This window comes from Perca fluviatilis, chromosome 18 (genome assembly GCF_010015445.1).
Source record: "Perca fluviatilis chromosome 18, GENO_Pfluv_1.0, whole genome shotgun sequence".
NCBI classification, from domain to species: Eukaryota; Metazoa; Chordata; class Actinopteri; order Perciformes; family Percidae; genus Perca; species Perca fluviatilis.
The window spans coordinates 8,931,494-8,951,293 of NC_053129.1; the positions used below are offsets into that span (position 1 = coordinate 8,931,494).

At 40.3% G+C, this 19,800-nt stretch overlaps 1 protein-coding gene across 2 annotated transcripts; it reads right to left on the bottom strand.

Annotated features, from left to right (window-relative positions):
* Positions 1-4,430: 4,430 nt before the first annotated feature.
* mep1a.1 (meprin A, alpha (PABA peptide hydrolase), tandem duplicate 1) lies at positions 4,431-18,910 on the bottom strand. Of its 2 annotated transcripts, XM_039781109.1 has the most exons (14): positions 18,778-18,910; positions 18,670-18,694; positions 18,534-18,578; positions 18,137-18,177; positions 16,998-17,073; positions 15,759-15,876; positions 14,382-14,557; positions 13,965-14,186; positions 11,648-11,794; positions 11,344-11,559; positions 7,766-8,230; positions 5,015-5,188; positions 4,723-4,807; positions 4,431-4,637 (listed from the first exon to the last, which is right to left on the bottom strand). In XM_039781109.1, the coding sequence occupies exons 1-13, from the start codon at positions 18,832-18,834 to the stop codon at positions 4,758-4,760; spliced, it is 1,812 nt and encodes a 603-aa protein (XP_039637043.1). In that variant the 5' UTR covers positions 18,835-18,910; the 3' UTR covers positions 4,431-4,637; positions 4,723-4,757. The 2 variants fall into 2 exon arrangements, with proteins under 2 accessions (XP_039637043.1, XP_039637044.1); XM_039781110.1 differs by lacking the exon at positions 11,344-11,559.
* Between the last annotated feature and the right edge of the window lie 890 nt (positions 18,911-19,800).

The following is a 19,800-nucleotide window of genomic DNA, read 5'->3' on the forward strand; positions in this document are numbered from 1 at the left end:
AGGGGAACTTTGATCAGGATTAAAGTGTTTAATGAGTAACAGGCGTCTCACCCATCTCTTCACTGTCTCTTATACAGCTGACATGTTCTGGCATGTACAGAAAATGACAGCAATAAGATGTCGACCCTGCACAGAGGCAATAGAATCAACATTACATTGATATGAACTCTGATCTTAAGTCTGATAAAACATGCAATTATGTTGTTAATGTGTTTGACTTTGGTTAGTTTATAAAGCACTGAACAGTTTAGAAAGCCTCAAGATGGCTATGGCTCAAGAGAGGAGATCCATGGGGGCAAAGTAGCTAGATTCGCCAACTGTACACAAGCTGGGGTCTGATCAGCCTCAGCTGGGTCGCCTGGATGATGGGGTATGATGTTGAAAGACCCGAAACACCCAATGATTCCAGGAACATCAGCGAAGATGTGTCCAGCAGCATCAGTAGATGTACTTGCACAGGGCCAAAATACATTTCTGATCTGCTAGGAACCACCCAGACATCTCAGGTGGTCTGGGACGGGTCTACTTTCTGTCACCAGAGTTAGAACTAAACATTGAGAAGAGGCGTTCAGGTTTTTTGCACCATATATCTGGAACAAACTCCCACAAATGTGCAGGTCCACTGCAACTCTCAGGTCTTTTACATCATGGCTGAAGACCTATCCTTTTGATGTTTGAGTAATTGTTCATTTCTTACACTGCACTGTAACATTTATTCTTCATTTAGTTTCATACCTGTCTTATATTTTTTTATATTCTCTTTAACGGATGTTTTACGGAGCCCCAGACATGACATCTGAAAAAAATAAATTGTGGCCACAAAATTCTAATTTGTGACCACAATATACCAATTTGTGGACATGAAAAAACTAATTTGTTTACACCAAATTGTATATTGTGGCAACAAAGTAGCCTAACTATAATGTGGGCATCTTCTGGCTATTTTCGACGTAGGCATATTGGCGATGTAATGTACAGTATATAGTTCGCTTGCTCACTGTGCCAGCGTCCCCAAGACTTTGCTCCGCGACAAATCAGCCGTTCTTTCCACGACTTAAATTATCAAAGTCATACTGATACTGATATATCCAGACGTCTACCATAGGCCTAACTAAATAACTTTTCTTTACTATTCTACATGAATCAAGGTGATTTTGGCCGTATATCATAAACAGTCCCACATAAGGAACTTAGCACTAAAAAGCACTAAAATGTCTATAATTTCTAATTTTAATGTGTTATTTGCATGTTGTCTTTTGATATGATTTGATTACATCGCCAATAAGCATACATCGAGGCAATGTGCTTACTGGGAAGTAGGCCAAAAATAGCCAGAACATGCCCATATTATAGTTAGGCCACAAATTAGTTTTCCATGGTCACAAATTAGTATATTGTGGCAATTTGAATTGCCTTGTTGCTGAAATGTGCTAAACAAATAAAAGCTGCCTTGTCTTGCCTCTGGCCTCTCTGTGGCTGGGGACAGCTGTGTTTTACCAAGTAGGCAAGTTCTTCTGGAAGCAATCTTGGAATGCAGTACAGTGTTGCCTATTCCTGTCAAAACCATATCCTCTTTGTGAAGAACACCGCTTGTACATTCCATTCAATCCTCCTGTAGTGATTCATTAGAGTGACACTGCTTGTACAAATTCCATTCAATCCTCCTGTAGTGATTTTATAAGAGTGATGATGCCTTCGAGGTGTGCGTTAAAAAGTGTTTAACAAGAGAGTGAAGCTGTAAACAATGAACAGGGGAAAAGTGCCGACACTTCTACCTGTCTGCCATAACACCATTAATACCTGATAAGGTGCTACATTACTTTTCCTCTATCTTCTAATAACCGCGCTGTCATATATCAAATGTCAACGCAGCTGATTTAGTTGATATTAAAGGAGCACTTGCGCAATTTATTATTGCACTTCCATAAAGTTCAGAGACTTATAAGAGACAATAGTCAAAAGTTGAGGCAGCAGAGGCCAAGATGTTCTGTCTTTAAATTCCCTGTAAAGACTAAGCTAGGTCATTTTCATTTGAAATGGAAGCTGTGGTAGCGGTTAGAAGCAGGTAACTTAAATTATTTCACATTGATCAAATAAATATATCATTCAAGAGTTATTTCTATGTAAGCATTTACAACAATCTCTCCATTTTTCTGTGGCTAATTTACATAAATGTAGCCAGATAGCTAGCTAGTTATGTAGATGATTTTGCATTTCATACTGTTGTCCTGTATACTTTGTAAATTAGAGAGTGTGGTCTAGACCTACTCTATCTGTAAAGTGTCTCGAGATAACTTATGTTATGATTTGATACTATAAATAAAATTGAATTGAAAATTGAATACTAAACTCTGATTGGTTGATTGTTTTCTAACCATGGAAAATAGCCCTCAGTGGGCACAAGGACAGGCCTATTTGAAATCTATGATCCAGTCGACAGCAAGCTGTGATCAAGCTCTTAAACAGCTGAATCCTGCATTTCCCATAATGCAACCAATAGCTTATTTTTTGTCAGACCCTGACAACATCATCAGCGGTATTTCCCTTAGTTGGCAAAGATCCTCCTGAGCTTCAGAATACATTTTATAACAGTGTTTATAGGCTGAGTGGCAAGGAAACTGATCTCAATCATAGACTGGAAAAAATACGGCCGCAGTCTCCGAGACGTCACCCACAGGTTTCTGAAGAGCCAATATAAAGCCTAATGTGGGCAGCTCGCACATGGGAGAAGTTGGCCTTCAGGGCTTTCTGCCAGACGTCTTCTTAGGTTTTGGTATTAGTATATTGTGGCCATTTTATTTTCTTTTTTTTCGGATGTCATGTCTGGGGCTCCGTAGTTTTAACTGCTCTTTAATGTTTTATGTAAAGCACTTTGAATTGCCTTGTTGCTGAAATGTGCTAAACAAATAAAAGCTGCCTTGCCTCTGGCCTCTCTTTGGCTGGGGACAGTTGTGTTTTACCAAGTAGGCAAGTTCTTCAGGAAGCAATCTTGGAATGCAGTACAGTGTTGCCTATTCCTGTCAAAACCATATCCTCTTTGTGAAGAACACTGCTTCTACATTCCATTCAATCCTCCTGTGGTGATTTATTAGAGTGATGGTGCCTTCAGGGTGTGCATTAAAAAGTGTTTGACAAGAGAGTAAAGATGTAAACAAAGAACAGGGAAAAGTGCCGACACTTATATCTGTCTGCCATAACACCATTAATACCTGATAAGGTGCTACATTACTTTTCCTCTATCTTCTAATAACTGCGCTGTCATATATCAAATGTCAACGCAGCTGATTTAGTTGATATTAAAGGAGCACTTGCGCAATTTATTATTGCACTTCCATAAAGTTCAGGGACTTACAAGAGACAATAGTCAAAAGTTGAGGCAGCAGAGGCCAAGATGTTCTGTCTTTAAATTCCCTGTAAAGACCAAGCTAGGTCATTTTCATTTGAAATGGAAGCTGTGGTAGCGATTAGAAGCAGTTAACTTAAATTATTTCACATTGATCAAATAAATATATCATTCAAGAGTTATTTCTATGTAAGCATTTACAACAATCTCTCCATTTTTCTGTGGCTAATTTACATAAATGTAGCCAGATAGCTAGCTAGTTATGTAGATGATTTTGCATTTCATACTGTTGTCCTGTATACTAAACTCTGATTGGTTGATTGTTTTCTAACCATGGAAAATAGCCCTCAGTGGGCACAAGGACAGGCCTATTTGAAATCACTGATCCAGTTGACAGCAAGCTGTGATCAAGCTCTTAAACAGCTGAATCCTGCATTTCCCATAATGCAACCAATAGCTTATTTTTTGTCAGACCCTGACAACATCATCAGCGGTATTTCCCTTAGTTGGCAAAGATCCTCCTGAGCTTCAGAATACATTTTATAACAGTGTTTATAGGCTGAGTGGCAAGGAAACTGATCTCAATCATAGACTGGAAAAAATGATGTTCTGTCTTTAAATTCCAAGCTAGGTCATTTTCAGTTGACATGGAAGCTGTGGTAGTGGTTAACTTAAATTGTTTCACGTTGATCAAATAAATATATCAATCAAGAGTTATTTCTATGTAAGCATTTACAACAATGTCTCCATTTTTCTGTGGCTAATTTACATGAATGTACAATGAACTGTCAGTGGAGCACCGACGCTAACCAGTGTCAAACCACGGTGGTCGAGTTGACTGAGTGACGGGTATCGGAGCAGTGCCGTGGCAGTGAGGTGACAGGTAGGCCCATTTTTACCTACCTTTTAACCTGGCAGCTGAACACTTATCTCTGGAGATTCATATGTGTGAAAACCATGTAAATACTAGTTTATCAATTTAAAACCTAAAGCATTCGTTCCTCTAATTTCATGGTCTCCAATGGTCACTCACAAGGCAGCCACTTTTAAATCACAAAACTAAAGAAACACACCACCTGTCCTTTAATAGCTTGGATTAATAGTTTTTATTAAGACAAAGGTTCATGAGAGAAAAGTTCTGTGTTCAGAATGATGATGCATTTCAAAAGCTTATTTATGTATTTTAACTTTACATTTTAAGTTTTTTTTTAATTAGGTTCATAATTCTGATAATGTATCATCCTTTCTTCGTGTTCACAGGTTGTTCTTTTCATCCCAGCTGCATATGTTGCACCTGAATATTTCAAATGAAAAAACAAAATAACTTCACATACAAGAACGATATAATATGTGAAATAGAAAAGTGTCTGATGTCTTACCTCTAGTTAATCATGATACAAAATCCTGTGTCACCTTACTCCTTTGGTTCAATGGGAACTTCTGTGTTAATCAGCGATGTTATATCTGTGGAAAAAGAAATAATCACTTGTCATGCCTGCGTTCTGGCCCGCAACACAAACAATATAGAACAAGAAAACACCAAGACATTGTAACAACATTGTTGGGTCTCTGTAAATTACAGAGTGTGGTCTAAACCTACTCTATCTGACAAGTTTCCTGAGATAACGCCTGTCATGAGTTGACATTATAAATAAAATTGAATTGACTAACCGTCAAAGTCGATGAAGATGATGAGGTCATCGTTCTTGAGGTAATTGCGCCGCCTGAGGTCAAAGTGCTTGACAAAGTTCCTCCAGCCCCATGATTCACCTCTGTAGCAACCACAGGAAGGGTCGTACTTCCCCACCTTGGAGGGATTGTCCCAAAAGAACTTTTCATCGGATGCTAGAGGACACAAAAACACAGAGCTGCCATGTGAGCAGTGAACCCACTTTATCAATGATAATGTAGTCATCAAAGAACAACCTGTGCCTTCATATTATTAAAAGATGTAGAAGATGAAGAAGTAAAAGTACTAATACTACACAGTAAAAATACTCTGTTACAAGTAAAAGTCCTATATGAGAAGCCGCCTAGGCCAGAATTGAATACTTCACTTCCACATACATATATACTGGTACTAACAAACTTCAGTTGTGCATCCATATATACTTCACTTGCAAATACATGCATACTTCACTTGAACATACATATACAGTACAGGCCAAAAGTTTGGACACACCTTCTCATTCAATGCGTTTTCTTTATTTTCATGACTATTCTCACTGAAGGCATCAAAACTATGAATGAACACATATGGAATTATGTACTTAACAAAAAAGTGTGAAATAACTGAAAACATGTCTTATATTTTAGATTCCTCAAAGTAGCCACCCTTTGCTTTTTTGATAGCACTGCAAACCCTTTGTGTTCTCTCAATGAGCTTCATGAGGTAGTCACCTGAAATGGTTTTCACTTCACAGGTGTGCCTTGTCAGGGTTAATTAGTGGAATTTTTTCCCTTTGTTAATGGGGTTGGGACAATCAGTTGTGTTGTGCAGAAGTCAGGTTGATACACAGCCAACAGCCCTATTAGACAACTTTTAGAATTCATATTATGGTAAGAACCAATCAGCTAAGTAAAGAGAAATGAGTGGCCATCATTACTTTACCGGAAAATTGCGAAAACTTTGAATGTGTCCCCAAGTGCAGTCGCAAAAACCATCAAGTGCTACAACGAAACTGGCTCACATGAGGACCGCCCCAGGACAGGAAGACCAAGAGTCACCTCTGCTGCTGAGGATAAGTTCATCCAAGTCACCAGCCTCAGAAATCGCAAGTTAACCACAGCTCAGATTAGAGACCAGATGAATGCCACACAGAGTTCTAGCAGCAGACACATCTCTAGAACAACTGTTAAGAGGAGACTGTGCGAATCAGGCCTTCATGGTCAAGTAGCTGCTAGGAAACCACTGCTAAGGAGAGGCAACAAGCAGAAGAGATTTCTTTGGGCCAAGAAACACAAGGAATGGACATTAGACCAATGGAAATCTGTGCTTTGGTCTGATGAGCCAAATTTGAGATCTTTGGTTCCAACCACCGTGTCTTTGTGCGACGCAGAAAAGGTGAACGGATGGACTCTACATACCTGGTTCCCACCGTGAAGCATGGAGGAGGAGGTGTGATGGTGTGGGGGTGCATTGCTGGTGACACTGTTGGGGATTTATTCAAAATTGAAGGCATACTGAACCAGCATGGCTACCACAGCATCCTGCAGCGACAAGCCATCCCATCCGGTTTGCGTTTAGTTGGACCATCATTTATTTTTCAACAGGACAATGACCCCAAACACACCTCCAGGCTGTGTAAGGGCTATTTGACCAAGAAGGAGAGCTATGGAGTGCTGCGCCAGATGACCTGGCCTCCACAGTCACCGGACCTGAACCTGGGGTGAGCTGGACTGCAGAGTGAAAGCAAAAGGGCCAACAAGTGCTAAGCATCTCTGGGAACTCCTTCAAGACTGTTGGAAAACCATTTCAGGTGACTACCTCTTGAAGCTCATCAAGAGAATGCCAAGAGTGTGCAAAGCATTAATCAGAGCAAAGAGTGGCTACTTTGAGGAATCTAAAATATAAGACATGTTTTCATGTTATTTCACACTTTTTTGTTAAGTACATAATTCCATATGTGTTCATTCATAGTTTTGATGCCTTCAGTGAGAATCTACAATGTAAATAGTCATGAAAATAATATAATAAATATACTTCACTTGCGCATACATATATTCTTCACTTGCGCACACATATATTCTTCACTTGCGCATACATATATACTTCACTTGCGCATACATGGATACAAGTGAAGTAGATATGTATGCGCAAGTGAAGTATGCATGTATGTGCAAGTGGTTAGTACCAGTATATATGTAGGCCTATGTGCTAGTGAGGTTTATATGTATGTGAAGGTTTTATGTGCAAGTAAAGTATTCAGTTTGGCCTACGCGGCTTCTCATAGCCCTGCATTGAAAATGTTACTTTAGTAAAAGTGTGTAAGTAAGAAAATGTACTTAAAGTATTAAAAGGATTCAATCCTCACATTTCAGAAACTGGATACGATCAAAACAGCTTTGTCAATCAAAGTATTTAATCAGCTAATCATTTCAGCTGGACTTGTAGATATGTATACTGTTGGGTATTTTTATTTACAATAAAACATGTTTTTTAAACTACATGTGTTTTGTGTGCAAAAACCTAATTTGTAAAGTAACAAGTAACTGAAGCTGTCCGATTAAATTAGTGGAGTAAAAATTAAGAGTAAAAGTAGAAAGTGGCATGAAAAGAAAAAAGACTTGTAGTAAAAGTAAAGTACAAGCACTGCACATTTCTACTCCTAATACAGTACTTGAGTAAATGTACTTAGTTACATTCCACCATTTATTGTACTGTCTTAATCCCTCTGGTAATAAGGGATAAGGGGTACTCACTCATCCTCATATCTGTCGTGAGGCTGCGTGCGGTGGACATCCTCAGCTTAATGTCGGGGTCTTGGTCCATCACCACCAAGGTGGCCTGCCTGTTTACCGCTGGCCACTTCATCACCGCATCGTTGTCCCCGCTGGCCAGGTGGAAGTACAGCCCGGTGTAGTTCCCTGTGTAATCAGTGTAAGTCGACAATGGCATGATACGGACACCGTAACCGTAGCCTTCAGGGCTGTAGAAGCGAGGGCTGTCAATAACTGTGTTGGTGTCAGCCGTTTCCATGATCTTGGAGAAGTTCTGGATCCTCCACACGGCGTTGGGGCAGCGTGTCTCGGAGAGGCTGATGTCGTCGATGTAGATGCCGCCAGCAGATGTAGAGGGATCGCCACGCACTGCTTGGAAAGCATAGCGGAATTTTGCCCCTACCTCCATTGGGACATGGGCGATCTTCCAGGTGTGGTCAGAATCCGCTGTGTGACAGGGAAAGGACGAGATGGCAAATGTTATTATGTGTGGCAATATTATTTGTATGTTAAAAGGACAATTCCGGCGCAAAATGAACCTAGGGTACAACCTGTTCTCACAGGATTCCGTGAAATGGGCCCACAGAAGAATTTGGTGAAATGAACACAGATCGCTGAAAATTCCGTGATGGGCCCATGGAAGAATTCCGTGAAATGAAGACGGCCCCTTAAGTTAAGGGTCATGGGTGGGTTAAGTTTCCATGACACACGGGACAACAACAACACAGTTGGGTTTAGTAAAAGAAGAACGGGATGGTTGGGTTTTGGAAAACAATAAACAATTTAGGAAAAGAACAACGGGATGGTAGGGGTTGGGTTTTGGAAACGTGACACGCAAGACATGATCCCCGGTCTCCTGGGTGAAAGTCCTGTGTTTGACCCATCCACCACCCCAACCAATCTTCCTACAAGGATTTTTCTGGCTTTCATACTACTTGCTACTGTAGTCGCTCCTAATGCTACGTCATCTTCTCACTGACTTTACAGTGGCATTGTTTTCCGTGGTGGCCACACGGAATTTTTACGCATTTCGTGCCACCACCACAAAGCTATCTCTGTGTTAACAGTTTGTGATCATTTCACGGAATTCTGTGAGACCAGGCTGGGTTAATAACATATGTGATCCCGAGTCGACCGTTCTCTGGGACATGTTTTCATGCTAATCAAATGTGTCTCTAGCTTGAAACAAGCTAGCGCAAACAGGAGATTAGCTTCTAACGCTAGCTTTCGGGGCAGAGGGTAAATCGCGAAGAATGACAACCAGTAACCAGTAACATAACTCAAACACAGCGTTCGTGGTTCGACTGGTCATGACTGTTTTCCAAGATGGCGTCCGCATGTAAACATGAACGCTACTGTCTTTATAATCTATCTCTGTCTGTACACTTGCAAAGTTCTCAATGCTTAGGTTTACATGTAGGGACCCTCATTATGCTACCGTTGAAGTGTGGTGCTATTTTGAGCCTTGTTAGTGGTATAAAATAGCGATTTACCCTCTGCCCCGAAAGCTAGCGTTAGAAGCTAATCACCGGTTTGCGATACATCTGATTAGCATGAAAACATGCCCCAGAGAATGGTTGCCTTGTTACACATGTAAGGGTTAATGCCCGACGAGGTGTCCATTGTCAGGTATTAATGGACGACGGCGAGGCGTGAACCTCCGCCGATGTCCATTGTCAATACCTGACAATGGACACCTCGAAGGGCATTAACCCGCTTATACCATGGTCACTTGCCAAATAACATATTTTTAAAACATTAGTTCATATTTTAATTAGTTTTACAATCGAAATCTAAAGTTTATCCAAACAATAACTCCGTTTCCCTGGTTACGCCTGACGGTTTGACTAATACCTGGAACAATCATTCCCATCCATCAGGTTCTTATGAAATGCAAACGTTGTTCTCTCCACCAGGAATTAGGAAGAACCTTAGATACGACTTGCCTCCCTTAGCAACCGGAGATATCTATATAGTCCGCTCAGCTGATAGAACCCTTCAGTTTAGCTACGAGCCAGAAAGCTAACGCTATGCTAGCAAGATCCAAAGTCAATAACATTGTGTACAGTTGGCAATCAGTAAAAATAATTTGACAGTATGTTGAACAACAAGACAAGCTAGCTATCCAGCCATGTCATTGTCCCCAAAACAATATAACGACTTTTACGAAGAATTTGATCCGCGATGTGTAACGTTACTGTCGGCTGGAGCGGCGCAGCCTGAAGCAGCGAGCTGAACAGTGAACGGGATGTGAGATAACGTTATTCGCTGTGAAACAAAGTCAGTCCTGAGGGCCAGTAGAACTTACTTCTTGCAGCCTGTGTGTTTTAGCGCCATCCTGTGGTGTTCAGAGGACGATTTGGAAATAATAAATCCACATTTCCTTTTTGATTTAATGTAGCGCATTCATATAGAACAGTAAACAGTCAGTTTCCCCGAACTCCTTTAGTAGGTGTCCTACATCACTTTTTAATGGACACCCTGCAGCCAATCAGAATCGAGTATTCACCCAGACCATGGTATAAATGTTATTAACCCCTAGGTACATTTTGCGCCGGAATTGTCCTTTAAAGTTACAATCACGAAGATCTCCATTCCGTTGTTTTTGGCAGCACCTATGGCGATGAGCGGTAAATGCAGGTATTCTTTTGGATCTCACTTTCTTTTGTATTTAAATATTATATTATGATAATAATTTCATCCTCAGTCATCGCTCCTTCATTAGTTTGTTTGGCCATTTACTCATAACGCTAGCAGAGGGAAAAAAAGTATGCCTTTTCAAACACAAATAAGTAGAATAGTGTTCTGTTGCGTTTTTGGACAATTTTGGACAGAGCCAAGGCAATTTTTTCTGCTTGTTTCCAGTTTTTACGCTATGCTAAGTAGGGCTGATGTCTCCAGGATGGTTGGTCGACTGGTTGGTCAACATGCTCTTGTACGACCTAATTCTTATCGGCCCTCTTATCAATAATCGCTGGTGTTACTTTCATAAGGCCAATTGTCCACCAAAGAATTTTTTTTCGAGCTGAAAATGCAAGGTACTCTTCTGAAAACACCCAGCTGGGAGGGCTGGAGCGCTTTTGAGGTACAGCGCTTTTTCCAGCTGAGAATAGAATTTCAGTTGACCAAGATTTTCTTTGGTTGAATACAGTCCTAATGCTTAGCTAATCATATGCTGGCTGTATCGTCATATTTAGCATATAAACATGACAGTGGTATCAATCTTCTCATCTTACTGTCGGCAAGAAAGCAAATAAGCTTATTTCCCAAAGTGTTGAACTATCCCTTAAAATAATGACACAGTGACAAACTTTACGTCAGTTTTCCAAACCTGTCACCTCTGTCTGTCTGACTGTGTGTGAACAATGCTGTTAACTGTCTAACTTGTCTGTTTTGTGATGTCTTAAAATAACTTGATTTGAATATTATTTTAACCAGCTGAGCAGCTAAACAAATGTTCAAATGAATATTTGTCTTGATGCAAAGCTGTGTATTTATTCAGGGCCAGGTAGCTGCTGTAAAACATGTCCCTTTCACAAACATGCCCTCTTAATAAATACCATAAAAGGTGTGTATTTTCTTCATTCTACGTATGGTGCCTGTGCCGTCATCTATCTTGACCCAGATCACCAGCCTGTCCAAGGAACTTCCAGTCATCTTGTAGAAGAACTGCAGACACTGAAGCTTCCTCTTGGGGTAGAGGATTCGCGATTCCAGCAGTGCGGACTCCTGAGGCTTCCCAGTCATGGTGCTGAAGTGCATAAAGTACCCAGCATCTAGAGAGTGAAGATTCTGTCAGTCGTCTGTCTGAACTGAGAATAATCAGTATTCAGGATTTTAAAAGAGACTTTATTCAACTCTGACCTCTGCATTTTCCCAGCAGTGTATGATCCTCTGCACCCACACTGCTCTTGGTATGGACCCAGTCAGCATCATCAGAGGAGGCCTGGATCATCCCGCAGATGCTGGCATACTCAAAGGCACACTGGTCCAGCAGGGTGAGAGGACCAGCTGGGGAGAGAAGGGGGTCAGGATTTGGAGAGACATGTTTCAAATATTTTTATTAAAAGGATTTGTGCACAAGTCTTGACATTTATATGCAATATGTAACTGCTTTGCTTTTTACAATTATTTTAAAAGCAAAGTATAGAGCAAATAAGAAAGCAAAAAAAGGAAACGAGGAGAAGAAAAAAAAGAACTGGAATTGGAGTCATTTCAAAGTTTTGGCTCATTTTGTGCTGAGCATGCTTTTTGTACACACCATAGACCACATGTGTCAAACTCAAGGCCCGCGTGCCAAATCCGGCCCCTTGCAGATTTAGATCCGGCCCGTATATCAATTTGGGTTCACAATAAATTTTGGCCCGCCTAGTTTTGCGCCAAAACAAAAACACAAGAAAGTGTTTTTTAAAATGCAATTACCTGACATTCAAATACGGCAGATTTGCTAACTCTGAGACTCTGAGGGCTAGATTTATCAAGCCGTTTGCGCCTGTTTCCAGGCGCTAATTGGTCGCAAAGACGGACGTAACCGATGCGGGCTATTTACTAACAGGGCGCACTTGGGTAAAATCGCAGATTGTCTGCCACATGAGCGAGAAGAGACAAGTTGCGCTTTCAATATGCGTTCGTGGGAGGGTCGGTGGGAAAGTGGAGTTCCACCCCAAAAGGTGGGAGGATAAGCGCAAAGTGCACCTAATTATATATATCCGTGGTATTTACAAAGACTGTCAGTAAGCGCGCCTCTATTCTGCGGGGGGAAATTCTCCGCCTCTTTAAACCAGCCGCGTAATCGAGTTTCCGGTAGACCTTTATGCCGCTGGTGAAATGGCAACAGCAATTTGAGCAAGACGAAGACATAGGCGAGACTGAAAATATTTTTAACAGAAGAATCACACTTTGTCAGTGAACACAACATAATTTAGCGTTACAGATCAAGCAGCCATGCAATATTAGAGTTACTGGAAGAAATCAAAGATGAAATTGAATCTCCCACTCAGCGTTCACATCCCATTCCACCAGTTGTTAAACTCCTCGCTACATTACAAATATTGGCATCAGGATCATTTCAAACAGTCCTAGCATCAGCAGTGGGAATATCGCAGTCTGCACTCAGCCATATCATAGCACTAGTACCGCTTTGCTACAGCGCAATTTACGGTATAGTGGGCGGAGAAAGACGCTGATTGCCTGATGGGTGTCAGGGTTGATAAATACTACGCAAACTGTGGAAGCATAGCGTGCGCTATTACCGAACTCGCAAACTGCGCTAGTGTTAGTAAATCTAGCCCTGAGAGTTTTCATATTCAGGCTGTGAAACAGGTTGTTGTTAAAGAAAATTGTATCATTGTTCTTGCTTGATTTGCTATATTCTATGATGGCTAAGGAACTTTTTTGTAGGGCTTCATGTCAACAAAAATACCACAAAAAGCAACAAATTTACAAAAAGCGAGAAATGTCTGAGAAAGCCACAAAAAAGTCGGAACAAAAATAACAAAAATTAGGAAAAAAAGCTACCAAAATGTAAAAGGGAGATGCAGTAACAAAAGCACGTCAATAAACTCTACATGTCTGGCCCTTGGTGTGATTCTCTTTTTCCAGTGTGGCCCTGTGGGAAAATGAGTTTGACACCCCTGCCATAGACTGTATAGATAATAGATGTAGCAGCAGTGACGTCACCCATTGGTTTGTGAACTGACGTTTTGAAGCTTCGAGTTTGGCAATTTGGGTTTTGTTTTTTTACCGGATGTAACAAAAGGGCGGAGCTAGGGACGTTGTTTATGGTTGCAAGGGCGCTGTGCTAAGCTAAACGCTAAAGAAGGAATGTTGCTGATTGTCAACCCTTCTGAACCGAGTCATCCAGTGGAGATTTACCGGTGGGTAAACGCAGACCTCTGGGTACCATGCTATAATATGCATGTACGGCAGTAGAACACAAACTCATTTACTGAGGTATTAAATCAAGTGAGAAGTAGGGGCATTTCCCATAGACTTCTGTAGACTGCTGGAAATTAGACAGAATGCAGGATTAAAGCGATTCCACATTGGCTTCACTTTTCAGGCCCCGGAAGCTTCTTCCATTATTTTTACAGTCTATGGTACACACTGAATCCTACTCCCTAAAAACTCTGATGAGAAAAACAGATCAACATAGAAATGTACCCCTGCAACATATACGTACAGCAGTTGTACATTCGGTTGAGCCTGAGGACGTCCATCTTGCTGAAGTCGAGGTACTGGCCAATGATATTGTAGAACTCTGGGATTTTGGTGGTGATAGTGGGGATGGATTCATTCTTATTGAAGGAGAAGGGCCTGTAATGCATGACGGACTCGTAGTCATATGCCGTGTTTTGATCGGTGATGTAGTCATCGTTGTATTTGTTGAAGTTGTGTTGCAGTCCTGGGGGAAGTTTGAAGTTGTTTTAGTCATTCCTAACTACCACAAACAATGCCATAATAAGGCTTAGAGACATACTGTAGGTTAATAAAATTCTATTTTATAGCATTACTTTCAATAATAAAATACTTTTTAGTTTTTTACAGAACACGGCTGACAAAAGAAGAAAATGACGGAGTATGAAGTTTCTAGACATACCCGGTGTAACTTGATCCAGCCAGATGTCGACATAGTCGTCCCTGTCTGTGCGGGACTGCTCATGGTAAAATCCCAGAGCGTGGAGTAGCTCATGTTCAATCACCGCCTTGTGGTCACAACCTGGCCCCAGAGACAGAATCTGGCCGTTCTGCTGGTCACCAACGCTGGAGAAACACCTATAGTAGCAGTAGTAGCAGTCGATTAAAGTTAGCGAGAACTTAAAACCTACGATTAAAGCTGATTTCAGTGGATACGATAAGATTAGGTAAACTTTATTGATCCCATAATGCAGTTCAAGTTTTTTCAGAATCAAAAAGCAAAGGAAAAAGCGAGTGAATGATAAATATAATGAAATAAGATAAAAACAAGACAAAAAAGCTATAAACACTAGGCTATATACTACTGTATATGCACCTTTCACTTGTGAATATACAGTATGTCCATGATATATAATTGCACCCACAAGTGTAATGCACACAGGGCTTTAAATTAACTTTTTTAATCACCAGCCAACATGGCTAGTACATTTTTAAATTTACCAGCCAATCAGATTTTCCACTAGCCAAATGTTTGACTAATTTACTAACAAATTTGAATAACTTAATTACTTAAGTTCATTGATACGGCACGCTAGACTAGACATCACGACATGTTGTTCATGGGAAATGTAGGATTAGTAGTGATGCCAGATAAAGATAACGTTTCCAAGCCAAACACACGCAAAAAAAACAACCAATCTATAACATTTCTGCACCCTACTGATTTAAACAGACGCAGAGTTGTTTGCTGCATTCATCGCCAGTCAAATTGACTACTAACTTTACGATGTTACCCGCAAAAGTAAATTTTTACTGGCATTTGGCGGGTTGACGGGTGTTAATTTAAAGCCCTGTCCCCATTGTACTGGAAAATAAATAAAAAATATAGACCTTATAACAATGTTTGTTTTCTGTAACTTCCGGGGAGAGAACTCCTACGTCCCGTACATACAATTTTACAACAATGAGCCAACAGGGACAAGGAACAACTGGAAACGTACAACATGAAATCGGTGTGCAGCGTTTTGCTGCGGTTTCCAGGTTGAGCAACACGTTTCCTCCGGATGGTGTAAAATGGTGTGCAACGAGCTTAGTGGCAACAGAAAGAATCAAGTTTGCTGATTTTACATATCTCCGCAATTCAAATCAACGGCCAACTGTCTACCTGGACTTGGTTTTTGGTGTTAGCGCTGCATCACAGTGATTCTGTCTATACCGGTATATGAATGTGATATGAATGTGATGAATGTGACACAGGATACTAGCAAGAGATGGTGACAGAGACAAAAACGGTGTGACATTATGTAGACATTTTTTAATTTTGCAAACGCAGCCATACCCTCCTCTCTTTTCAAACTTGATGAACGTCTTCTCTCCCTCATAGGGCTTGAAGTCGATACAAGACTTCAGCCGGTACATTTCAAAAGCCTGGTGGACGCAGCCCTTGGCATTCAGATCTGAAGGAGTGAAACAAACAGTCAGAGGATAGAATATGTTTTCATCCAGATGGTTAGAAGAGTCTTTGAGGTTTCTGGAATGATCCCCAGAACAGCATTTAAGTGTTGTTAAACAACTGTCTTGAGTTTTTCAAAGATCGCAATTAGGTGTGGGCAATATATCGATATTATATGGACATCAATATATGAGGCTAGATATACCCTTACATTTTGGATATGGTAATATTGTGATATGACACAAGTGTTGTCTTTTCCAGGTTTTAAAGGCTGCATTACAGGTGTGGAAGGGGAAGACATGCAGGAAATCGTCACAGGTCGGATTCGAACCCTGTACTTCTGCGTCGAGGCATAAACCTCTCAGTATATGTGCGCCTGCTCTACCCAATGATCAAACCAACACGCTGATGACTATTTAAAAAAAAATCTCATTGTGTTAATATTTTGTGAAAGCACCAATAGTCAACCATACAATATCGCCGCAATATCTACATCGATGTATTTGGTCAAGAAAATCGTGATATTTGATTTTTATCACCCAGCTCTAATCGCAATGTAACTCTGTGACTCGATTGGAATTACATGAGAGCCACAAGCTGACCATATGACCAGTGGTAGTAGATAAAGTATTCAGATCCTTTACTTAATTAAAAGTACAAATACTCTATTACAAGTTAACGTCCTGCATTGAAAATGTTAGTTAACATCAGGAAAAGGTACTTAAAGTATTAAAAGTAAAAGTACTCCTCAATTTTAGAAACTGGAAACGATCAAAACAGTTCTGTCAATCAACTAAGGGTTTAATGGTCTAAAGATTTCAGCTGGACTTGTAGGCCGTTGTATTGTTGAATAGTTTCATTTATTAGAAAACATCATATTTTATAAACTACATGTGTTTTGTGTGCAAAAATCTGAATTTGTAAAGTAACCAGTATAAAGCTGTCAGATGAATGTAGTGGAGTAAAAAGAACAATATTTCTCTCTTAAAATGTAGCAGAGTAGAAGTAGAAAGTGGCATGAAAAGAAATGACTAAAGTACAAGTAACTCAAAGTTGTACTTAAGTACAGTAGTTACATTCCACCACTGTAAATGACAGTGTACTTGATATTAAAAAGAAACTCACCCAAATCATCACCCAGAATGTAAGGAATTGGAAATTTCCATCTGTATTTTTTGTCAACCATGGCATTCCTTCCTGCCTGTAATAAAAAGAGGTGTAAAAGCACATAATGGAAACTGTGATCATAAACTTAATCAAAGCTAATAAAACACACACACACACACACAATAAATCCCATTTTGGTATCTCACTGATATATCACTGTAGTTACAGTGTAACAGGGGTGTCAAACATACGGCCTGGTGAGCCTGAACCGGCCCGCCAAAGGGTCCAATCAGGCCCACTGGATGACTTTGCAAAGGTGTGAAAATTGCAGAGAAGTGATTAATTCCAATTCCAAATGTGCCACTTTAATCTCAGAGAATATCCGAGTTCTTTTTCTGTACATTTACAACTTTAGTCTTTTCAGACGTTTTTTTCTCGGAATATTACCCCTCTCTACTGCGTTCCTTTGGATCCCACATAAGTTCTAGGCAAGTCCCGCCCTAGGAAGCAGCCCAATTGGTTGGGGCTAGGCATTGACCTTTGAATAGTTAAGGTTAGGATAGCCGACTGAACAAATCGGGTTACGTTACGTTGCGTAAGCATGGATGCCTGGTCAATAGTAGCGTGTGAATGCTATTGAAGGGCTGGTCTTGTCTAGAAGTGTTTCCTACAATGGAATGTCGTAGCAGAAGCAACTTGCTTTTGCCAACATCAAGCTGACAAGAGATTCTGTGGCAGATAAAGTTTCTGCTGATAATTCTGGAGTGGTTTACTGGTCTGGCCCACTTGAGATCAAATTAGGGATATGTGGCCCATGAACTAAAATGAGTTTGACACCCCTGAGTTACACAATCAATCAATCAATCAAGCTTTATTTATAGAGCACCTTTCAAACATGACAAAATGCAATTCAAAGTTCTGTACAGTGATTAAAAAACAGCAGTTTAAAACAAGATCAATCAAGTATAAAATGTAAAGACACCAAGGGGATGTGTGTGGTGTGGCAATTATTTGTATTTGTTGCTGTTGCTGTATGTGTATGTATTGTGTATGTGTCGTGGACCTTGATGTGATACGATGCCTGCTACAGATCAAATTTCCTCGGGATAATATAGTTAAAGTTGAAATGTTAATATAGCCATCAAAGTACAACTTACTGGAATTAAAATGTCCCCTTCAAACAGGTTGGCATCTGATCCTGCAGAACAAATTATAGTTAGATCAGCAACAAACAGTGTTACTCAACATTTACACATTATTCCAGTAAATCAAGGACGTAACTTTGGGTTCAACATTGGGGGGGGGGGTTGAGATCGTGTATTAAAAAAAAGTGACAAAAACATTTAACAAAAAAAAACCTTGGAAAAGGCGACAAAAATATCGGAAGAAGAGACAAAAACGTTGAAAATGCGGGAAAAAAAACCCCTGAAAAAAGGAACAAAAACTTTTAAACAAGCCCAGTTTTGATTATTGGGGGGGTTTTACTCCTCCACACAATATAAATTACGCCTAAAATACAGAAACAGTTGAAACTACTGAGATGTTGCAGCTCACCCGGGTTAAGGATTGGGTTCTCATCCTCACCATTCTCATACACCTCTGTAACACAAACACAGACACGGCTCAGTCTCGTTCCACAGCCTTTCAACAACTCTTATTTCTTTCAAGAAAGAGAATGTTTTTGACATACCATGAACCTTAGGGGAAACCGGTATCTGAAGAAATCAAAACCAGTTTAAGTCGTCAATTAAATGCCATATCACATCATGCTTACCAAGTCATGAATCTATATACTTACAGTAAATGAAGTGGCCAGGGCCGCTAAGCCAAACAATAACAGCACTCGCTCCATCATCACGCTGTGTCAGGTAAACGCTGCTGCTTTGCTTTAAATATGCACGACGTTAACAAGATAAGCCCTTGAAACATTAATGCTGGGTATAAAGAGTAACTGAAGGACTTTGACTCAACTGTGTTACTGATTGGTGAGCTGATTCATCAAGTGTAGGCTACATGTGCAAATGTACGGAAGAAGATTAGGGCCACATGTGAAAAATATATTTGAGTTCTGAGTTTAATGTCAGAATTCTGAGAAAAAAAGTCAGAATTCTGACATTGATCTCAGAACTCAATACATTTTTTTCACATGTGGCCCTAATCCTCTTCGGTACAAATGTCTGCAGTGGCATGCTCTTTTTTATTTTTTTTATTATTTTTTTTTTAACACTACCTGTGTCTGTTATGTGGCGGATTATCAGATTTTGTTTTAACATCCCATGGAACATCTAACATCCCACAAAAGTTCTGGTGAAATGCCAGAAAGACCAATGCACTCTTGGGCAGATTTGGGCCGCTGGAAAAAACAAAAATGCGGCAACACTGGCATTTCACACTAAACTGGCGTTTGACAAAAATATGCAAGACTGTACGGCTGCAGCCTGGAGCCTCCCGTCTGGTGCTGTCGGGCTTCTACTTTTCAAAATAAAATACAATAACCTACATGGTCTAAATTCAGTCAGCGTACTGTTTGAAAAATGGTATGAGCAATAACTGTTTAGGTTAGGCTTAATGTTGCTGGCATTGGCATCAGCTTTATGGCAAATCTAACACAATAAGTAAGGGTTTACTTACTTTGTATCAGCGATAGCTGCCGTTTAGCTTGCTACTTAGCTAAGGCTTCGACCGAAAGTAGCCTAACATTGTTTGTGAAAATCTTTATATTGTTTTGGGGACAATGACATGGCTGGATAGCTAGCTTGTCTTGTTGTTCAACATACTGTCAAATTATGTTGCCTGATTGCCAACTGTACACAATGTTATT